Source organism: Temnothorax nylanderi, unplaced genomic scaffold (assembly GCF_030848795.1).
Source record: "Temnothorax nylanderi isolate EJ_2023f unplaced genomic scaffold, tnyl_v1.0 TNYL_tig0380_pilon, whole genome shotgun sequence".
Classification (NCBI taxonomy): domain Eukaryota; kingdom Metazoa; phylum Arthropoda; class Insecta; order Hymenoptera; family Formicidae; genus Temnothorax; species Temnothorax nylanderi.
The window spans coordinates 23,217-41,255 of record NW_027249442.1 but is presented as its reverse complement, the minus strand read 5'-3'; the positions used below and the strand labels follow the sequence as shown (position 1 = coordinate 41,255).

The 18,039-nt window shown below is 39.1% G+C and overlaps 1 protein-coding gene across 3 annotated transcripts in view; it reads left to right on the top strand.

The window, feature by feature from the left end:
- Window positions 1–18,039, top strand: part of LOC139782006 (protein kinase C-binding protein NELL1) — a 78,051-nt gene that overhangs the window by 46,025 nt on the left and 13,987 nt on the right. Inside the window, exons 3-13 of one of the 3 annotated variants that reach the window (XM_071720907.1) lie at window positions 5,349–5,499; window positions 6,807–7,089; window positions 7,365–7,520; window positions 7,795–8,017; window positions 8,465–8,656; window positions 9,949–10,068; window positions 10,600–10,860; window positions 11,618–11,995; window positions 12,107–12,366; window positions 12,558–12,800; window positions 16,050–16,070. In XM_071720907.1, the coding sequence (XP_071577008.1) occupies window positions 5,349–5,499; window positions 6,807–7,089; window positions 7,365–7,520; window positions 7,795–8,017; window positions 8,465–8,656; window positions 9,949–10,068; window positions 10,600–10,860; window positions 11,618–11,995; window positions 12,107–12,366; window positions 12,558–12,800; window positions 16,050–16,070 (2,288 nt within the window). Of the gene's footprint in view, window positions 1–5,348; window positions 5,500–6,806; window positions 7,090–7,364; window positions 7,521–7,794; window positions 8,018–8,464; window positions 8,657–9,948; window positions 10,069–10,599; window positions 10,861–11,617; window positions 11,996–12,106; window positions 12,367–12,557; window positions 12,801–16,049; window positions 16,100–18,039 lie in introns of all 3 variants that reach the window. The other 2 variants (XM_071720906.1, XM_071720908.1) reach the window with 2 other exon arrangements.

The window sequence follows — 18,039 nt, the reverse complement described above, 5'->3', positions numbered from 1 at the left end:
TTATAACCCACGAAACTTATCTCCGTGCCACGAAATTCACCCCAGGAATTAAGTTGAGAACGACGGCATAAAAGAAAATAAAGTACAAAGCAAATTATCTTGAAATAAGAATTCATAGAAATTTTCGTGATTTGATATCATAAATAATGGCATCACGTTTTATACTACGAAATTATGACATTTAGAAAAAAGTTTATGCATTTTGCAACAATTCACAAAATGTGGAATATATATTTATATCTATAATTTCTTGTTAAATTTTGTGCATTTTCTTAATTTAATGCCATGTAGTACTGTAACAAATTGCATAAAATTTACGATTAATTTGCAATTCAACGGAGAATCCTGTTCCAAAATTAGTTGCTTGAAAAATGACGAACAAAAATTCAACGACAAGCAGGCTACGTTGCCTTTTGATGGATGCATTTGCCTCTCATTACACGATGCTGGTTATGCAACGTGCGATTAATCGATATTGCGAAAGGTCAGTTTGATAGCACCGCCTACGCGTCGTCTCCGCTCGCAGACGCCAAGAGGGTATTCCCCTGTGACGAGTATATCGATTGTCCCCTCGAATTTCAGGAAGTTACTCGTTTCAGAATACTTTCGACAGCCGATGAATATCTAACATTTATTTTATTTTAGAATAATACGACTGACATATAATATAAACAACAATTATTCAACCATTGTTAGTTTTTTTTATGCGTTACTTTTGCACGTGACGCGGCATGTGTATATGCTTTTTGAAACTGACCGCGCTCGCGAAAGAGTTAAACGATGTTCCTGTTAAATGGACGACCCTTCACATCGACGAGCACGTCGTCTATTCAACCCCGTAACATGGTGTATCCAATTATATCGGGGCATCCCCGCGCCCTTCGGCGGCGGGTGGTGTCCAAGCCACGTGGATGTGTGGGCGGCAGTGCAACGGCCGCGGAAAGCGGACTTGGAAGCGGGGAGAGGGAGGGAAGTTGAAGTCGTGCCGCGGGAGTAGGGTTTCCCCGAAAGAAATTTCAATTACACCGACGCCCTTCCTCGAGCTGCACCCTCATAGAAACGCTTTCGTGGAAGTTAGGCAAAGGCTCTTCGTGGTTCGCAACATCGGGAATGTATAAAGGGGGGAATCCTTTTTTGTTCCTCATATCGTCTGGGAGTTTTTGACGCTCCTGTTCCTACTCTCCTGTCGCCTCTCTCCGTTCGCTCTCGCACGCACGTTTTCCCCCTCATATTAGAGGGATACCAGATGTAATCGTAATATAGTTTCTTTCTTATGCCCATGCCGTTTGTTTTAATTCCATCGAATTCTCGTTATCTGATTTGAAAAGATGACGAGCGACGAATGACGAATATTTATATCACAGTTTGAGAATGATGACTGAACTCTTCAGTTAATGAACGAGATGAGATTTATCTCCTGATAAGAATTAAAAGCATCCTGCCGAGATTAAAAGCAAAGCTATTTGTATTATCTTGTACTTTAACTGAATTGCTTCAAAAGCAATCATACTATTATATTAATAACACAATCAATAAACGTTTACAAAATTAGACTCAAAATTGCAATATTAGTTTAATTTTAAAATCCACAATTAAAAATCGATTTATTGCGAACAGTACCAAGTTTCTGAAGAAATTTCATAATTTTATCTATCGAAAACAAGCCGCGATAGCAATGAAGAAATATTCGCCCCATTCCCTGTAACATCTTTATCTTTCGCTGCCGCATGCTTTCCCAGTTAAGCCTCTCACCCCATTTCGATCATTCTGGACGGACACACAGGGAAGAGGAACTTCTTTGGGATTAGATTTATCTCGTATGAACCGTTGGATCTTAACAAGAGCATTCGCCGCAGGACAAAGGACTAGAATGATATACAGCGACACGTATCGGAGTTTTCTCTGAATTTGGAAAATGGGATCTAGCGACCCTCCTTTATGCTTGGACAAGGGGTAGGACGATCTGATAATTTCGGCGATTCGATTGAGGAAACCACGAAATTCTCTCTCTGACACGAATATTCATATTTTATTTGTCACCACTCACGGAGTTTCTTTGACTATTCTTTGTGATATCGGGAATAAGGTGATGTTTCATATCAGCAATAAATATTTCCTTTTGATGCTTATTCAATTCTCGCGATGGAGTCATAGAACATAGACGCCGACCGAGAGAAAGAGTAAGAGAGAGATTTAATCGTTTTATAAATATTTTACGACGCTATCATAAATTGATCAGATCGAGACACGCGAGCTTTGCGTTGTCGCGTTTAGACGATGTCTATCGATTGCTTGTAAATTTTATAAGTTGCTCCGACTTGTAAAGGAATGATGTTATTATACTAGTAATAATAATATAAAAGTTTCATTGCACACATGCAAATAATATCTATTAAAGATAAAAATTTATTTTTAATTTATTAATGCAAAATATATGTCTTCTAACGTTATAATAGCGCAATTTAAATTTCAGCGACAAAAAAACGTTAAAATTATTTTGCTCTTCGAATCTGTCGAGTTTCATCGAAATCGGAAACAAGAGACATTTTAGTTCTTTGTAAACATTTCGAATGCTTTCCTTATTTCCGCAATGCGCTAATGCATGAAGGGTAAATAACGTTAACCCTGGCTAACTACCCTACAGGAAACGATCATTTTTCCGCTGCTCGAAACTGCAGCCAGTCTTCGCGTAGCGAAAACAAAATTTCACGGTCAAATTATGGTTTCTGCCCGTGTCAGCTCGAGTGCAAGGGTTGGCTCGTGCGTGCCAATTCGCGCGGAACAATTCCCTTCGAGGCGAACGAGCAGCGCCCGGTAGGGGCTGTTTTCTCGCTGATCGGCCTAACCTTTCTCCTCCGTTCACCCAGGCCGGTGGTATTACATTATAATTAAGCGTGCGCGTACGTAATTGCTCGACGACGTTGTAGCCGCGGATCGACGGCCCCTCGGTCCGTCGTCGTAGGTGGCAAGACCCACGGGCAGAAAGGCACCGACGTTTTATTATCGGTCGGGGTATCCCGTTACTCTGTACACACCGGCGCCGCATCTGAAATTCGAAGCGCACTTTGCGCCGCGAGAAGCCAGCCAGCGGCAGTCCGTTGCATTTTGCACGCGGCAGTCGTGTAATGAGGTGTCCCTTATTTGGACAGCTCCTTCTCGTGAAGGAAACCAAGCATCGCTGCGTTAAAACTGAGCCATGAGCCATTAAACCTTCGTCAAGAAAGTAAACGCAAAAATCTCGAGAAAAATTAATTTTTTTTTACGAATATAAGAGAAACGGGCTAATTATTTTTTTAATTGTAATTTAAATCTTGATTTATTCGGTAAACCGACGACGACAGTGAGATTGAAAGTTTAATTGTTAGGATTAACATCGTACGCGTGGATGCAATTAAATTTAAAGAGAAATAGATGAATGTAGAAAATTTAAAAACCCAATTCCGAAAGATAAACCATTTCCTATTATATTCATCCTCTGATTTGTGTGTGCACAGCTGCGGGATTTCTCGTTTGTACGTGACACATTACACGAGCTTAATGACAATGATATTGAAGCCGCGATAGACGGACAGTAGGATTGTCGATTGCAGTGGCTTAGTTGCGGTGTAATTTGCCAAATGGCCGTATTAATCTGTCTAATGGATAGCTACTCGGACAAGCAGTAACCATTTGGACGCGACGTGTTAATTGAATATCCACAAAGTATGGCTATGATCGATTTGCACATTGCGAGCTTGGTGGTAATGATAGAAAATGATTTTTTATCCACGAAATAGAACACTTAGACAATACCTATTAAACTTTAGACTATTTCTAATGCCTTTCTATTAAATATAATGTCATTTTTTTGGAACTTTAGTTTTTTGTTTTAAAACGGAAGTTACATATTTATGACGAATAAAATATTTTATAAGTTTGTGATGTTCTCATTTATAATTATAATTAAATTACGTTGATCTTAATGTTCCTTATAATAAAATAAAAAAAAGTGCTGACTTTTAAACATGCAATTATTTATAGAATATCCCGCTTTATTAAATGATTTTGTTATTGGATCATTCATTTCGTTAAACGTGTTTTCGTAAACAGGAATATGAAAGTTGCGAACAATAGAATTTCACGTCAATACGATTACGTAACGGGTGCGCAAAGAATCTCCAACTACCCTCCAAAAATTCGGGGTGGCCTACATCGCTATGCTATAATCTCTGTCGACGAGTCGATAGTCCAGTTCTCGCATTACTGCAGTCAGCAGGCGATTCGTCTGTTCCGCTATAACGTATGATGTTTTACGTAACATTAAAAGTGTTGTTATTTCACAACAACTTGGTGGGTGGAATTCTTTTGCTGTTTATTTCTTCGCTTACAGGCATTAAAGAAAATATAGTGCAACATGATAGAGAAGTTATAGTTCTCGTAAAATTTTCTCGTTTGTGTGAAAAAACGTGTACCAAAGAAATTTAGTACTCAGTATAATATCTATATTTTTTTAAAAGGCAGACTGAATAATTAACTGAATATATATATTCATATATATTATTACTATTCATTGCACAATATCTGATGAACATTTGAATTTCATGTGAGAAACATATTAACATTAAGTTAAAAAGAATATTAGTAATATTGAACGGTATTTTATATACCTCTGTCCAAGAAGATTTAGAAGATACATGCTTAGAGAGAGATATTATATAATTAATTCTTAGCGTCGACCGCTCGCTATATTACATATTAAATAACGCACACACACTCTCTTAATAAATTCTAGAATGAACAGTAGCCACAAATATATGCAACTCCGATTTAAACAGTACCTTCTAGAACCCACATGTACTCGCTCAATTTATCATTGTATTATTAAATTTCAATATCGCTTCCTTTCCCTGCACGACTGAGAAGCATATCTTCCCCCATAATATTGCCACGTAAATAATAGTCGCTCGCCGTGCTCTAAATTCGAGGCGGACCACTTTCCGGAAGGCGGTTTAACCTTACCTGGAAGCGGCCAGGTTAAAAATTCAAATCAGCCCCGCATCGATTTCGAGCACGGCATGCGACAGGCCTTTCTACAAGACCAGATTGCATTTAACTTCCCAAAATTCTCATATACATGTTCTAATAGGGTATAAGCAATATATAACATCTTTATTGTTTCTGTTTTCGCTTCAATATATCTGATTGGGGTCACAGAATAGAACTTGGAAAGCGTCAAAAAGTTATATATGTTGGATACGAATTCCTGCAGGAAAAGAACGGTGTAAAATATATACAGTCAAGAACTACAGAGCGCAGTCAGTCGCGTATTCCGTCTTGCCGCACCGATCATCGTGTTTTACTACTTCCAGGCGAGGAGAGGGAGCTCCGACTGAACGAGGAGAACTTCGAACGGGCGGCCGCATTACTCCGGCGGGTTCCGGAATTTACTATAGCCGCCGCGCTGCGCCAAGAGGAGGCCAATTCCGGGACGATCGTCGCCTTTTCGCACGGGAACAATAGGTACGAAATACCGAAAAGTTCTTCCCCCCCCCCTCTCTTTCGCCCCTGTGTTTCATAACGCCCTTCGAGAATTTCGGGTGGTTTGTTCCAACTCGACAGTTGGAACAAACGACGAGCTGTGACCTATTTCAAACGCCGAGAGTGATATAGATCTAAGCCGCATGGAGAAGAAGAATCTTTCGCATTAATTAAGTATCAAAGGTTCAGACGATCAATAAATCAACTAAAGAAAGTAAGGAGCATAGAGCGCAACTTGATGCTCTTTCGAGCATATTATTTTATATTATAGAATATATCAAAAAATATATATACTTGTGCGTGAAATATGAGATGATACTTTTACGGACTATTAGAATTCACGAGTGAAACGGTTGCAATACAATACATCTTTCATGAGTAACTGTAGAATATTCTGCATTTTACTATTTGATGACATCATCCTGCCCTAATGCAGCACAATAATTCCGCTGTCGTTTATATTTGAAATAAAGACGTCTGTATTACTCGGCACACATAACTAGGACAAAGAATTATTACCCGCTCGACAATAAAAAGTCTTTACGGTTGAATAATATTGTCGTGGCCAGATTGTCAAACAATTGTACCGTATGCTACATGCATTTTGTTTCTCGTCTCGTCGCGCTTTGTTAAAAATTGCTTCTCAGTTTTATTTCTCAGCTCTATAGCTTTGTCGGTATGCATCGGCTATAAAAGAAGTTAGTGTGTCAATTGTCGAGCGAGAGTGAAGGAGCGCTCAGCTCAATACTGCATCCTTCGTCGGTACTCCGAGAATGCGGTCTATCTGTTTTCACCTAGCTGACACAAATTGGATAGACTTGCGCTCGTGTATATTGCACGGTATAAATTAATGTGCCGCAACTCGGATTAATATAGACGAAAACTCAATAAGCTTCTTAAAGGCCAATAAGTTTCCCAGAACTTAATTACGCGCCACCTGTAAGTACATGCCATTAGCGGCGACAGCATAATTTAATTCTCTTGCGATAAACACGTGAACCCGGATTGTAATGTATAAATTAAATCACTCTTAATAGAGTTTCAAAATTAGTATCGTCATGTTATTGTGATATTACTAACAGAATAATGAACCGAGAAATTTCTAATCAACAAGATAATATTATAAATAATATTACAAAAGATGTGCTAATTACGATACTTAATCCAGTTTAAAATATTACGTTACATTATATTGCGATATTATATATTATGACAGTTTTAGATTAAATCCTGAATAGTCATATAATGTCTACAATCATCAGCAATAAATAGAATATAATGTGCGTCAGGTACTTGGAGCTGCAGAGCAGCGGACGCAAGGACGAGCTTCGACTTCATTACGTATCACGTCGCGACGGAACCGTACACGTCGAGGCGTTTCCTTTCCGACTGGCCGATGGCGCCTGGCACAGGGTCGCCCTGAGCATAAGCGGCTCGCAGGTCGAGCTGCTAGTCGACTGTCACCCCTTGTACAGGCGACTGCTGAGACCTGGTCCACCTGACACCAATTTCACCCTGCCGCAGCTCCAGCTCTGGGTAGGGCAGAGGAACGTCAAGCACTTTCTCTTTAAGGTGAAGCCGCACGTTTTACTGCAGCATACGTCTTTCCGTATTCTTTTCTATTTCTTTTCTATTTAGTTGCTACAGCATCCAAGACTGATGTCAGTCAGTCATAAAATTTGATTTATAAAATTAGTATTTATAAAATTAGCATATACTCCTGCTAATTCAATTTGTATCAGTAAAAACACAACCCGTTTTCTGTTTAGTTTAGTATTTCTTGTAATATTCACACATGATGATCTCGCACCCCGAACTAAGCTTTCCGTATGATTCTCGCGCCGCAGGGTGCTTTACAGGACGTCAAGTTAATAGCAGGACCTCACGGTTATCTTTCCCAGTGTCCTCAGCTCGACTCATCCTGCCCCACATGCGGTCAATTTTCGATATTACAGACTACCGTGGAACAACTAATGCACAATCTCAACGAGTTGACTCGTAGGGTAAGTAATTTGTACGTTTACACAAACTGGTGTTAAAGCGATACAAGATTCAGTTCGGTGCCATAAGTTGATGTACAAATTATGTAAATCCTATACGCACATATTGCCATAATTTTATTGTATAATTATGTACAGAATGTTTTCTTTAATAATCTTCAATTTCCTAGGAAGTGCTCTAGTATAATAAAGGAATGCTAAACATGTCGTTATTTTTTTGCTCTAAAATGTATAAATAAGGCAAATTGTTTTTGTTCATGGACATCCTTCCTTTCAGCTAGCCGCTGCAGAGGGCAGGATAAGCAAAGTGGAGGAGTGCGAGTGCCAAAAGTCCTGTAGGGTGAATGGTACCGTCCACGAGGACGGCGCAACCTGGGTAAAGGATTGTCAACATTGTTCCTGCGTCCATGGCGAGATTGAGTGCAGGCCGACGCTCTGCGCTCCGGTCACCTGCAAGAATCCCGTCATTCTTGAGGGACAATGTTGCCCGACTTGTCTCAGTAAGTGAAACATTATATTTCTGTCTTTTTCGTCCCTTTATCTCCCATTCACAAATGTCTTTCCTTATAACATTCCATAATCCGTGATAGTTTTTAATAAGAAAATATTTTTATTAAATCCCAATTGATTCCTAAATAATTAACTTCAAAGCTTGACAAGAATCCTATAACATTTAGGATTTTTTCTTGTCTTTCGCTTAGCGCACAGTATATACAGTTTATCATTCATATTTCATATATTTCTTATCTTTAGAACATCGTATAAATTCTTGACATTTGAGAGGACAACTCTCTTGAGTAGTCTAATGTCGCTTTCACATGAATCCGTCTTTTACTTTCACACACGCAACCGACTGATTAATTGACGTAGAGTATTTCGTGTTCAGTCGACCACTTCCGTCTCGTGCCTCACGTTACTTATCTCGCCATTCATGTTCGCCTCCGCAGAACAATGTTTGTTGCACGGCGTAATTTACGATCACGGCGAGAGGGTCTCACCGAAGCAGTGCGTCGAGTGCAAGTGCTACGACGGTATCTTCACCTGCACGAGATTCGACACTGACACCAAATGCCCACCACTACCGTGTCCACCCAGCGAGCAACTCAGCGTGGCGGAGGAATGCTGCAAGTTTTGCCCAGGTACGTTTTCGCTTGGAAAGCTACACGTGGAAACGAATATATATTCATTTAAGGACGTTCTCCGGTCCTTATACTAGAGAAAATCGATTTTCTTAGGATTTTCTTGAAACTGTGAATATACGTTAATTTAGGTGTGCTTTATGTGTGGTATAAATTTCAGTACCTCTTCCGGTACAAAAAATAAAGATACTGAGCCTCAAAGTTTCAAAAAAAAATTTAATTTTAATTTTTTTTTAGTTTTGGCATTTTTTCCTTATAGAACTCGACGAGAGGAGCAACTTTGGTCCTCTTGGCCAACCTCGTATCTCTTACCGTTTGGCCTGGAAAACCTTTTCATTAGTAAAAGTTGAAACTTTGAGGCTCAGTATCTTTAGTTTTTATACCGGAAGAGGTACTGAAATTTATACCACGCATAAAGCACACCTAAATTGACGTATATTTACAGTTTCAAGAAAATCCTAAGAAAATCGATTTTCTCTAGTATAAGGACCGGAGAACGTCCTTAAATCTCATTTCCAAAACGAAATAACAAAGCATCTGATATTTCATATATGTGCTGTGCTAACTCGATTCTAAACAGTCAGTATTGATAGTTTCGTCAAGAGAGTATTTCTTTCTTATAATCCACAGATTCTTATTATAAAAAAAAAGAACAAAAAAATTACAAACATCTGTAGACATTGAAATTTAGCAGATAAATTTATGGCGCATGTTATAATATTGGATCTGAAAGAATAACAAGCATGGAAAAGCGACAGCAAAAGCGTGGTTCGCATAATTCGTGTATCATTAACTCGTAACCCTCTCGTGCATGAAATTTCTTTCAAGCCTTCTTCCCTTCCGCTAATCTGAATAAATGCATATTATATTACGCTCATATAAACGCTTATATTAAGAGAAATAAATCGCTATGTATAGAGACAATATAAAAAAGGATATAATAACTACTTATGTTACCCATACTAATTATTTTCAATTATTATAGTAATTAAAAGTTATAAGATTATTGAACACGTATATAATATTATAATATTTTTTAATTCAAGTGGAATGAGATAACATTAATCCATGAAATTGCTACTCTTTGTTACTAATTAATTATATTGATATCTATCACTAATTATGATGATCTCTATTACTAATTAATTATAATTATAATAATTATAATCTAATACGCATGGGAGGGTTACCAACGTCAAATCGAGCGACAGTCTTTTATCTAAAACCGCTAGATCGCTAATTAAATCTTCTAACCGTCCTACGTATTTGCCTGGCTAACACAATTTAACCAGGGGTGGACTACTGCGCGAAGGGCCACGACTGTCATACTAACGCCTCCTGCATGAACCTCCAGACGACCTTCGCCTGCCATTGCGATACCGGTTTCCAGGGGGATGGCCATAACTGTCACGGTACCTAACGCTTACCTAACTTTACTTGCAATTAATCGTCCGTAACGTATATCGGACTTGCTCTCGTACGAGAAGCATGCAAACTTTATGTTAAGTCAAATCTTCACATGATTTGCGCAAAACTTTTATCTTGTTTTAATTGAAAACGAGTGTTCAAAAATTCTACTTTTCTTATTTTTAATATGTATTTTTGCTTTACTATCTACTTTTGTTAGTTAATAGATGAGTACACATTTGAAAGCGAGTTTCAGTGAGTTTAAGATAAACTGTTATCTTTTTAATTGTTGTACCTTTTTCGTGGTCACTTAATTTTTCAAATGAATCATTTATATTTTATGAAACTTGGTACATGTTGCTTTCCAATGTCATTTATTTCCCTGTGAATTCGCATGTTGTAATTAACCAGTTTATATTTTATTTTTAATACATTTTCGGAAGATGTTAAATATAATTATAATTTATAATGCGATTTATCATACGATTTCGTTGATTATATGATCAATGACGCTTTCTTTTCGTCTCGTCACTCAGACGTGGACGAATGCAAGCAGCAAGGTGGATCGAACGGTCACTTTTGCAACTCGAACACGAAGTGCGTCAACGTGATCGGCTCTTACACGTGCGAGTGTCTTCCGGGTTACTATAGAATGGACAAGTTCAACTGTGCCGAGCTGGACGAGTGCGCGACTGGTCAGCACTTGTGTGACGAGCACGCCACATGTGTGAACACTAACGGTAGCTACTACTGCATTTGCAAGGACGGCTATATCGGCGATGGCTTCACATGCAAACGTACAGTATATCGCTTTTATACAATAACAATATTTTAATCAATAATTTCTTGATATTCGATGTGATTACAATATTATTTCAATTTTTTTTGCTCCGTTTTAATAAATTAATAAATGTATTAAATAAAGAAACAAATTTTTCTGCAATAAGACGCGAATAAAATAATAATCTATGTTATTTAAATTTATATTAATTAATCTATATAATTTGATATTTACCATTTTACAAACAAATTTATATAGTTGTGAGCAATTTATGTGAAATGATTATTGAGTAAACATGCCAATCTATTAAAGACTCTTACGATGTTGAAAATAGAAAAGAAATCGAAAAGAATCAAATATCTTTATTGAAAAATTTGCTCTCCGAGTGAATGTGTACACAAACAATCGCAACGGTATTTTCATCGCGTGAGTAAAGCGGTGAAAGAAGATTTGTTAAAGTGGAGAATGTTTATTCTTCTCCGACATACCATTTCGCAAGGAAACTAGAAGCGAGAAAATAAAAAGATCGCTCTTTAAGGTTGGTTATTCGAATACGAATTGAGTAACCCCTCTTCTATTCTCAGAGAAAGTTAGTCTCACAGAAATAAGAAATTATTTCTAAACTAAATGATAATAAAACTGCGTTGAATCTCATTAAAAATCAAATGTTAATTTAATTTCAATTAAAAAATGGCATTGGAGATAATTGCACCTTTATTTTTTTAAAGAAAGAAGGTCTGAACTACAAAGTAAAACTTATCTTGTCTTTGTAGCTGTGTGCAATCAGACTTGCCAGAATGGTGGCGAATGCATGGCACCCGGAAGGTGCTCCTGTCGACGCGGTTACATCGGCAATAGCTGCGAGCTCGACCTGGACGAGTGTGCCAGCGATCTGCATCGATGTCATCAGTCATCCACGTGTTTCAACATGCCCGGCTGGTATTACTGCCGATGCAAACCTGGCTACAGGAGCGCCCTGCACGACAGTACTCAGGGCACGCAATGCGTCGACATCGACGAGTGCAACGATCGAACTGAGAGGAGGCACACGTGTCATCCTACCGCGAAGTGCGTCAACACCGAGGGCGGCTATGAGTGCGTGTGCCCGCCGGCGATGGCTTTGGAAGAGTCCGGAAAAGAATGCAAACTCAGTGAGTTCATTCGTCGCGTCTAAAAAGATGCTCTTGTCTCTTAGAGTAAAACTACTCGAAATTGTACCGAGTATGCAAAAAAATTGTTACATTGCTGTGCTATAATTCTAGGTTGCTGGTTCGAAGGTCGCGAAGTCAACAATGGCGACCCTTTAGTGCCATCCGGAAATCCTTGCAGGAGATGCATATGCGAAGACGGTGTGATCACTTGCAGGGATCCCATATGTGACTGCAGCGTCCCGGAAAGTCGCCAGGACAAATGCTGTCCTCAATGTGATCCCGACGCGTCCTGCAGGCATCAGGAACTCCATAACCTAGTCTTCAGAAGCGGAGAACGTTGGATATACCAGTGTCAGACTTGCGAGTGCCTGGTAATAAACCTGTCCGAGCTACGATATACATCTGACCGCAAGCACGACAGATTTGTGAATCAGAAGAATATTTTAAGCAACCAAACCCTTCAGCTCTCAAACCCCCCCCATATCGTAGTTCCACTATAAGAACGTGATTTCTTAAAACAAAAAAAATTACAATAACTGAATTATCACACGGTCTATTGCAGTACGGCGAAATAGACTGCTGGCAGATGGAGTGTCCACCGGTGACCTGCTCGAATCCCGTGACCGAGGAGGGCGATTGTTGCCCGCGCTGCGAGGACGATCCCTGCGCTCGTGAGGTGCCGGCGAACGGCACCTCGTACACGGTTCCTAGTCGTCCCCGGCCGTGCAGCTACGCCGGCATCATCCACGAAAGCGGCAGCTCCTGGCAGGACCCTTACGACAAGTGCACCACGTGCGAGTGCAAGGTAAGAAGAAGGATCGGACGTGTCATCACGCGTGTCCGTCACGTCGCAGGACCCGCGATCGGTCATTGAACCCGATCCCATGCGAGATCCGAAGGATACGGATAGGATAAAGGGGGGAATTCGCCGGAGAAGGACGACGTCATGGGCACGGAGGAAGTGAGGATGGTCGTCCGCAGAGATCTGCCGAGTCCTTTCCATATTCCCGTAAATTTTTAACAGCGTTCTATTTAATCTCGATAATACGGAATATGTCGTACAGTGCGATGACAATTAGTCTCACGTTTTTTTTTTACACGCGTTCAATATAGTATAAAATAATGTATTTTTCATGTGGTACCGCAAGGAGATTGTCCCGGTCATAAAATGGTGATGTATATTTTCGGCTTTTAATTGTTAACAACGCAAACAATATTTAAACAACGACGATATTGAAACGCAGACCATCCCAACGAGATCTTGGTACCCATCGCGCTTACTTCTCTCGCGAATTCAAGAGCTCAAGGTCAGTAAATGAAAGGAAATATTGCCTCAATTTAGCCGTGAATCTGTCATGTGCCTATTAAATTGCGCTCGCTGTACTATGCCGACGTAAGATGCAAGAAAATTGCTGTGCAGGCGTCCATCGCAGAATATGTATACGTACATATACATGGCGGAGCATCAATGCAAATCGTATCAATCTATTTCATTTCCGTTCGTTTCGTATCTGAGTTTTTCCGCGATGAAAATTAGCGTTTATTCCCATCAACGTTACCATTTTCGTAACAGAATGATTTTTACTCTACTCTAACGCACTTAAATACCATCCATTAAATCACCAACCAAATTACGTGTTAACTCTGCGTATTAGTTTCTCTTAAGACGAAGAAATATTCCTTAATTGTAAAAACATATTCAAATATTCAAATAACGGGAGATTAATTTTACTTCAATTGCTACCGAATCATACTCGCACATTTTACAATCCATTAAATTAAAGTCTCCACCTTCTCGGTACATACGATCGAAATTGTCCGCCATCAAACATGAAATTATACACACAAGCATCCATTTATCATGTTACTTTTACTCGCTCTCTTTACTCTCTGTCTGTCTGTTTTACTTGTCGTCAGTAGGTAATCCTCGAATAGTACAAGGTACATACTGACTGTTCTTTTTTTTCGTGCAGTATGCCGTTTTGTTTGCGGTGTATATTAACGCGAATCGATTTTGCAAAGCTAAACGCTGAAATTTTATTAACCGTACGCTGAGAGAAGAGGAATAACATTTATAACGTATGTTGGAAATCTAACTTCACATGCGCATGAATTTAACTAACCAAATTAAACTGGAACGCAAATGTATATATATAATATAAAAAATATATAATATTATATTAATATAAACAGTATTAATATTATTGTAACCAATATTATCTTCTCTCTCAGCGTGCTCTAATGCGTCGTGCTGGCCTTGTCATTATACGATCTCAGCGCTGTACTCACCACTGTAAATTATTCAAACTTCCTATTTTTATATATTGTTAGACACATCCAGGGGCGTCCCTAAGCTAGCCTAAAATAAATGTTATTTGTTTTTCGTTGCCTGCCTTGCACGTGGCAGCATTCGTCGTTCGTTTCTCCATGTGTGAGAGGAGAAACAGATATTAGATTATTAAATCTATATCTTAGATCTTAGATTATTAAATGACTGTCTCTTCCTAAAACCGTTTTTAAATCCGTTTTTTATAATTCTATCATGATTTATTGTTCTTCAAGGCTCACATTTTTATAACGCAAAACATTGAGAATTTATTTAACCCTCTCCTCATATCTTTTTACAAAAAAAAAAGCTGAAATGTCAATAATCTTATCAGCAAAATTTAAGAAAAATACTGCAATTGATTGAATGCAGATGTAATCAGGAATCTAGAAGAGCATGATTTGCAGAATAATTCCTTACGTATTTTCCAATGAAAAAGAATTACTTTTTATGTATAGACATTGTAGATATGGAATGCGATCGAATACTGCCATGGCCGTGAGAATCCCGGTTCATACATATAATCAAATCTCAAAAGAAAACGCTGAATTTCGAGAGAACTCATTGTTTCGCTTCTTCGCCGAGTGCTTCGCTCATCGTCATCCTATTGCTATCTGGAATATATGAGACGAAATATCCGTATTTCAGAAATCTCTGCTTAACTCAAACTTCAGTTGCAGAAACTATAAATTGATAATAGCATTAATAGCATATGGTTTGTCACGGATGGTTTTAACAATAATTTAACAATTTATAATTTAGATTGTTTATAAAACTTAAGAAATTCTAAGCTTATACACACATACACACATACACTTTTGTATAATCTCTATAATTTTTTTTTAGATTTCATAATTAGGGTGACGATGAAATATATATGGTGTTTCAACTTATCGTTTTATCTTTCAGACCGTGAAAAGTATCCGAATTCGCGATTTTTTCTTGATATAAATTGAAAAATCTCTATTTAATTAAAATTTTTTTGAAAATTAATTAAGATCCGATCTCTGTTACTTCTACGGCTTAATTTCCCTTGTTTTGCTTTCAACAATAATTAAATTCCCAGTCACCGGCATCGAAATATCAATCATAAATTCTCCCTCTCCAAGTGTGGCTGATAGATAACATGGTAAATCCGGAACACCTCATATACGCCAAACCGAGATTGAGCCGAGATCTCACGATCGCGCGTGCTTCGGGTCGGCCCTGCATGGATCATTTTATTAGTGTTTACCGCCCGGCGACGATTAATAGAAAACGGACCTGACCTCATAGAGAGCGTGCACCACGACCTTGACCCCGCCGATCCGATTCGCGATCGCCTGATCGCCGGTCGACGACAGTCTAGTATATATCGTGCCGCAAGTTCAATCAAGGGGATTGAATGCCGTGTGTGTGTGTGTGCGGGCACGATCCGCACGATTTCATCAGTGGATGACATTGGCAACGATTGGCCGGGGACCACCGGAGTGGAATTCGACTGATTCCGCTGGCGCCTAGGCCAATCATATCGATCTTTTAAGCCGCGACGATCGCGAATGTGGATCGACGTGGCGCACCAGAGAGGGTCCTGGTCACGCATAGGAGAAATAGCGAGGGAGGGATATAGGAGGGGAGAGTTGGGCCGGGGAAACATTGTCTGCCTGTGACTATGCTGTTGTAAATTAACCCCGCCACCTTGCCCGTGATGACTAACCTCATATAGCCTAACAATGGGTATCCTTGCAGGTGCCGTACTGCGCCCAATTGGTGAGCAATAGCGCGTGTTGTGTGCATCGGTAATCACGTCACTTCTATCTCACCTATAATCTCTACTACCTGCCTCTTCTCTTCTGTCTTTATTGTGTGCTGATTAATGTACTACGACTAACGGAGTGCTCGAGTGCTTTCTTGCCCACCCCCCCCCCTCTCCTCTATTCTACCTGCTTAGACGATCCTGTTTTTTTTGTTAATCCTGACTTTTTTTCTCTCTCTCTCTCTCTCCTGCTGCCTTTCACTTTTTTGAAGTTTCTATATTTTGCACCCTCGCTCGATACTTAGTAGTTCTTCTTCTGAGCCTTTTCTTCTCTTCTTATTAGGATCTGTTAACATCTGTCACCTGTTATCACTACGTTAATCGCCGCACGTTAATCACCAAAGCTTTATCACTATTCAATAATGGATATAATGTATATATATGGACATGGATATAATAACAATGGATATAATAATATAAATGTATCGCAAGCACGGAGCATGTGCATCTGGTCGCATTCGAAGGAGAGTGTTCTCGACGTGACGTTGACGATCTTTTAGATTTGAGAGCGGAGCGGATTTCTAATTAGTTCGACAAAATTTCTTATGACATTCATGTATCTACTAAAAATCACTGACCATTCGACATTTAACTATCGTGCTGCTGGGAAAAGTTCATCTTTACGATCTAATCTTATCATTCCGATTACACAGACAGTTGATTAACGGTATCCATTCGTTTGCTTTGCTAATTCCTTATCTAAACTCCTCATTTTAAATATTCATGTTGCTAAAAATAGCGTCTGCACGTGACACGCCGCGAAAGAAATAATTTGCATGCCTTTTATCGCGTAAAATAAATTCGTCGACGGATCGAACGAGAATACGACGTATTGTTTTATCTCGTCCGTGGGAAGATCGATTGCACGTTTCTGAAATTTGCATGCGTCGACGCACCTCTCACGCATTCTACTTCCTACTCCCCAACGTTGCGCACTGCTCCCTCTCACTTTTTTCTCTTTCACCTTTTTTTTTTTACTTACGCACACTCCGAGACGCACGGTCGTTCATGCAAAAAGATATAAGAGAAGGCGATCGTTTCGGTCGGCGGATCTTTCTCGTGTCGATCGAGGAGCATGGCGCACGAGGTGGCAGACACATGTGACATACATACACACATACATGTGCACACACACATATACGTATACGGACTGCGTCTTGGATCCGCGATTATGTCTATTTTTATGTCTCTTTCTCTTTTCTTTTTTTTTTTTTTAATTTTTTAAAAGAGTCGTTGTCGCACCTAAGCCTCCACTGCACCCTCCTCTGATCTGCATTCGAGATTCGGTAGACGCACCAAGAGGTCTCTTTCTTTCTCTGTATCGACTTATCAAGCGCCGATTCTGGCAAGACGAAAATGACTCGCACAAAAATGCAAAATGCGAACAATAAAATACTGAATGCAGCAAGAAATTATAATGAGTAAAATCTCAGACTCTGTTAGACTTTAAATTAAATTTTCTTATTGAAATATTTAAAGCTGTCGAGTATTATTTTATAAACATTGTGCGAGTATCATGCATATTACATACACGGAAGAAAAGGATTAGCTACTATAGCAAATCTAGTCGTAAAATATGGGATAACTAACATTTTTTGTAGCGAGAGCTATAATTTAGCAATAGTAGCGAAACAAGCAGCAAAATCTTTTTGCAAACTAAGGAGCAAAAAGTTCAGCAAAACTTTAACAAAAGGTTTTGCTATTGTTGCAAAATTATAGCTCTTGCTGCAAAAAATGCTAATTATCCCTACAATAAATGTAAATAATATAAATGTTAATTATCATGTTACATTTTACGACTAGATTTTCTATAGTAACTAATCCTTTCTTTCCGTGTACATGCTATAAAAGTGTCCTGCCAGGATCGCAGCGGAAAGTAGTGGAAACTTAGAGATTTGTCGCCGGGTATCAAAGACATACTAT